This window comes from Malania oleifera, chromosome 1, assembly GCF_029873635.1.
Source record: "Malania oleifera isolate guangnan ecotype guangnan chromosome 1, ASM2987363v1, whole genome shotgun sequence".
Classification (NCBI taxonomy): Eukaryota; Viridiplantae; Streptophyta; class Magnoliopsida; order Santalales; family Ximeniaceae; genus Malania; species Malania oleifera.
The window spans coordinates 10,644,906-10,650,315 of record NC_080417.1 but is presented as its reverse complement, the minus strand read 5'-3'; the positions used below and the strand labels follow the sequence as shown (position 1 = coordinate 10,650,315).

At 35.6% G+C, this 5,410-nt stretch overlaps 1 protein-coding gene across 2 annotated transcripts; it reads right to left on the bottom strand.

The window, feature by feature from the left end:
• Positions 1 to 1,034: 1,034 nt before the first annotated feature.
• Positions 1,035 to 4,232, bottom strand: LOC131160705 (transcription factor bHLH25-like). Of its 2 annotated transcripts, none has more exons than XM_058116569.1 (3): positions 3,327 to 4,127; positions 2,771 to 3,154; positions 1,035 to 1,400 (listed from the first exon to the last, which is right to left on the bottom strand). In XM_058116569.1, exons 1-3 carry the CDS (start codon positions 3,897 to 3,899, stop codon positions 1,314 to 1,316), a joined length of 1,044 nt encoding a protein of 347 aa, XP_057972552.1. In that variant the 5' UTR covers positions 3,900 to 4,127; the 3' UTR covers positions 1,035 to 1,313. The 2 variants fall into 2 exon arrangements, with proteins under 2 accessions (XP_057972552.1, XP_057972561.1); XM_058116578.1 differs by lacking the exon at positions 1,035 to 1,400 and having other exon boundaries at positions 2,604 to 3,154; positions 3,327 to 3,914; positions 4,120 to 4,232.
• Between the last annotated feature and the right edge of the window lie 1,178 nt (positions 4,233 to 5,410).

Sequence of the window (5,410 nt, the reverse complement as noted above, 5' to 3'; positions counted from 1 at the left end):
TTTGCTACCATCAAGGGATTGTGAGTTTTCAAAATCTCTCATTTGAATTTCAAATCATATTCAAAATCTTCCATTTGAATTTCAAACCAACGACTTAGTCTTTGGAGACTTAGTCTTAGTATACCAAGTAGTTACTGTAAAATCTCATCTCTCATATTTGATTTTTGAATAAAATAATAATTATAATAATTTAAATAATAGTATTTTTAAAATAAAACAAGATGTGTTATGTGTGTCACTTAAAAAGAAAACATGCGCGCTAACAATAAACTCATCTATGGGTGGGTTAAACAACTCTAATCTTATGTTTGAAGAGACATTAACTATGATTTGAATAACATATTAGGTTCACCTAAGAGAAATATATGTTATGTTATGTTATGATAGTCACAGTGCTACTATTTACTTAGCTCAAATCATAACTTTAATTCTCAAAATACATTGATACGAAATACCGTTGCATTAAAGATGAATTTGATTCTTCTAATTCACTAGAAACTATAAAGATATATTCATGCTGATGGTAATAATTTATATATAATGACAGAATTCATATCTAGCGAGAAATATAAAACTTGTTGTAAGATCGCAAGTATGGTGAACTTTTCTGCATAATCGAGAGGGAGAGATTTATTGGGTTCCCTTACTTTTGAGGAGGAGGACCATATCCAAGTGAATGAGGTATATAAAAGTGAATAAGTTGTCCTTTGATTTATAATTCGGGAATCGATCGAGATGTAATGTTCAAACTATTCCTTCTAAGCTAACTGCTCAAAATACACCCTCTTTCTTAGAAATATCGCATAATTTTTTTTTAGTAAAATTTAAAGACCAATTGAAGAGTTAATAAACAAATGTATAAACACGCGTGATTCCATCGCCAACCCAATCAAACATGAACCAATCTTGACGAGTGAAAATCCAAGTTATTGCTATGGTTCGGATCGTTATTCTATATACAATAAAATATATATATGGGTAGCTACTAACTAGCTAGATTGGGTTGCCTTTCTGCATGATGCGACTGTGGTCGTCGAATGTAAATCTTGGTGTGGTCTCTCTTTCTTTATGGCTTAAAACTGCATAGTACATATGATATGGCGGATCCCTCTGCAGGTGCATCCAATAGAAAGGCTGCAAATCGCACTGCCAGAGAAGAATAATATACATTTTATACATTTAGAAAAGATTCTCTCTCTCTCTCTCTCTCTCTCTCTCTCTCTCTCCACTTGCATGATGATTTAATATTCTAATTGTACATTTAGATTTTTAAACCCAAATCGATCCTCATGAATATCTCTCTCCACTTGGTTTCACTGGGCTGATGACATGATCGCGCGGAGAGTTGAGCGGAGACTTCTGACAAGATCCTTTATCGTCATGCGGAATTCATCTTCCATCTGCATGATGATTTAATATTCTAATCATACAATTTAAACCCAAATCGATCCTCATGAATATATATATATATCTCTGCCAATTGGCGGGACGTAGATGGATGATTTAGTTCACGGGCGGGCTCTGGTTCAAGCCCAGGATTGCCCACCTGCGCCATGGAGGCGTGCTTCAATAATTAATTAATAGATAGGGTGATGAGGTATTTGAATTCTCAATTATAGCACAAAAACCAAAGAAAAAACTTGAAATATAAAAATTTCACATCTTGGCTCCAAACATATATATATATATATATATTCAAGATTAAAAATTATGGATTTTAAAAAATTAAAATATATATATATTTTAATTTTTTAAAATCCATAATTTTTAATCTTGAATTTTAAATTCAAATTACTAACGTTGAAAATTGAATTTTCTCTAGATGGTTTTTTTTTTTTTTTTTTTTTATCAATTCAAATAAATGATTCAAGCCAAATTCAAATTCCTAGATTCAAATTTTATTACCCAAACAATGTATAGTAGAATATTAAATAAAAGACATTTATCTTCCTTGAAATTTGGAAAAAAAATAAAGACTTTTCCTTAGATTTTAAAAATACAATAAATTTCTTTTGAGATTTGACAAAAAGACACAAACCTCCCTTTAAAAGACTTGCCTTTAAGTTATTTTCTTGGCAAACCTCAGGAGAGGTCTTTGAAATGTTTAAAATCTCAAGGGAGGTTTTTGATATTTTTAAAACCTTAGAAAAAGTCCATATTTTTATATCGAACCTCAAAAAAGTTAATGTCTTTTGTCCTAAAATATTTATTTATTCTTTAATAAGACACCAACATTAATGAATGGTCTCAAATCTCAAATGGAATTTGGTTAGAGTTGAGAATGACACATACATTGGGGGCGGGGGGCCCGGGGGGGGGTGGGGGGTGGGCATGGACTACTCCGTTTGTGGACTACGCCCTTTGTATAAAATATTAGAAATGAAAAGAAAAAAGTGACGATAAAATAAAACAAATTAAAACAGAAATGAACAAAGATGATAATAGTATGCTATTTTCTTTTTCCTTTTCTTTCTTTCTCAATTAAAGGAAGCACAATGGGAAAAAAAAATAAAAAATGATGATGACTCAATTCAATAGACAATTTTTTTTTTTAATTTTTTATATGTACACTTTTAAAATATATGTTTTCTTTGCACCGTACCAAATGATTGAATGAAAAAGAAAATACAAAAAAAAAAAAATCTTAATTTTCTCTCAGCATCTTAATCCTTTTTCCCTTCTTTTTCTCTTCGCTCCATTAAATTTCAGCAGTGCTAATTAATGAGGCTCCAATTTAATTAAAAGAGAGAATAGGGTTTTAATTAATTACCTCAGCCACTATGGTTATATGAAAAGCCAAGCTTCCAAAAGGCACAACATTGCTGTTGACTACTACGAGATTGAGCTTCTCTATTTCTGCCAGTGTCTTCACCAAAACTCCTTTATGCTGCTCGCAGTGAATTCTCAAGAGGAGATTCTTGTTGCATACTCGAGCTTCGACTCTCGGGAGCGACATATCGGACAAGTAATCGAAATGCTCGTCCGAGGTGAAGCTCCCATCGTCATCTCCGTGCAGAAGCTGCGATTTCTTGACAATCACCACCGACTCTGCGGTGGGTTGACTTGCTGCTGCCTGTTCCTCTAACATCTTTTCTCGCTCTTGAAGTTGTTTCAAGTACTTGATAGCCTCTCCTAGTACCGAGTTCTTATCGGTCTGTCAATGCACAAAACCCATCAGAGAGCAACGAGGATAAAAAAGAAAGGTACTAGGAAAAGCAGCTTTTTTTTTTTCTTTTTTGTTGGAATTGGAGAAATAGGCCTCAAACGTCTTTCGACCCACTCGAGCATTTTTGTCTTAAACATTGTATGTATGTATGTGCGTATACCTTTTTGAGGCCCGGAATGATGCCTGAAAGAGCAATAATACCGCGGCTGAGCTGCTCTCGCCGTCGTCGTTCTGCGATTATGTGGTCTTGGGGCCGAGATGGTGACTTTGTAGCCATAGCGGTACTGGTGCCGTTCCTCTTAGGGCCCTGGCCAGCTTTGGTATTTGCCTCTTCACAGCTACTATGGTTAACAAATTGAGTTTGGGGAATTGGAATTTGGGGCTGCTGCACCTGAACGTGGTTGAAGCTGCCTGGAAAACTTTTATGGGGTTGCTGGGAAATTTCAGGAAAATTCACATCTTCGCCGAAAGAGAGAATCATAGGCGAAACAGGGTCGGGCATGGGAGTTGACATAATGGGACTCTGTTCAAGCCCAGGCATCTGGTGAGCTTCCATGGATGAGCTCAAGCTGGTAGCGGAGCTGCTTCTGGGGAGATTATCAAAGGTTGAAGATGATGAGTTGGTCTCCGAGGAGAAGAAGCACTGCTGAGAGGCCTCTAATTCGGCTAGAGCAGCTTCCAGCTGATCTTCATCAAAACACCCCGCTGCTTCACATTGATGGATAGACGACATTGGATTTTCCACCCCCTGTTCATAGTTCACCCCGAAATTTAAAAATGCTATACAAATATAGTTTGTGTATAACTGTATATTGAATTTTAAAGAAATTCATGAATGATTTGACCAATCCCAGAAAGAGAAAAGGAAAGAAAACTAAAGATAAGACGAAGAAGAAGAAGAAGAAGAAGAAGAAGAAGAAGAAGAAGAAGAAGAAAGAGTCCTTAGTTCTTACCATCTCAGACAGCCAAGGAACAGGGGAGGTCTCCATAAAGGCTGCTGTTTTAATTTAATTTTCTCCTACCGGGAAAATTAAAGTGCTAGATAGCTAGAAAAGCTGGAGGGCACTTGGATCAGCACTGGCACTGACCTAATCACCTTTGTTTGATATATGGTAGTAGGATTTAGGTATATGCCTCTCCCATATCAGGGACACCCTGTATGAAGACATTTGTATTTTAAGACTCTCTTATATAGCTTGGCGGATGAATGGAGCAGCACCCTTCTGCTTTATATAGTAATCACAAGTAAGCATTGAGAGAGATTATACAGCTTTTATGTGTTGATGAGGCTGTTTTGCGAATGTGAAACATATGACAGTGATTTTTAAATTCACAAATATTGAATGGAAAAATTATTCTGAAATTTGTCCTTTTAAAAAAAAATTAGGTTTTTGGGAAGGACAATTGATCCTTTCATCAAACACTCTCATCTAATGAAATATATAGTTCTATTAGATTATACGTGGATCCTACCATGTATTGGGCTTGCCTCATTTATTGAAAAGAAGGCAAGGATATTGATGGCTGCAATTTGGTGGCCTAGAATGGAAAAGGAAGATGACTGCAATATTTTATTAAAATTGGCTGATGTTTGGTGCAGCAACCCTACCCACCCATTTGAAAAAGAAGGACAATTGATGCTGATTTTTGGAGGAAATTGGGTAGTGTTAATCTCGTCATTCTCTCCTATAAAAGGAGTGCTTCCCCTCCATTGTACATACACAAAGAGTCAGAGTGAGTGAAGATATAATAAGTGAGTGCACAGTGAGTGTGTACTAAAGTGAGTGAGTTGAGTGTGTTATTCTTCTCTTCCTTCACTATATACCCATATATATTGTGAATTACGGTGTTATCCCAAGAGGGGGGGGGGGGGGTGAATTGGGTATTTAAAAACTTAAGTCCTTCATGTTCTAATTTTGAAAACTATCAACTACAAACTTGCAAGCCACTTAATAACTAACTTAATATTTCACAATTAATCAATTTAATGTGTGTCTTTAGCACTCATACAATTTTACCCAATTACTCACAAACATACCATATGTTCAACTCATACACAATAAACAGATAATTTAAATGCAAGCAGAAATTAGAAAGAGTTAAGAGAAGAGAAAAGACAAACACAATTTTTACGAGATTTGGCCTACCCCAATCTACGTCTTTGCCTTGAGCAACCCACTCAAGGATTCCACTAAAAACCTCTTCTTTAACTAGGATAGAGCTTCCCTTACAATTCGTTGCTTA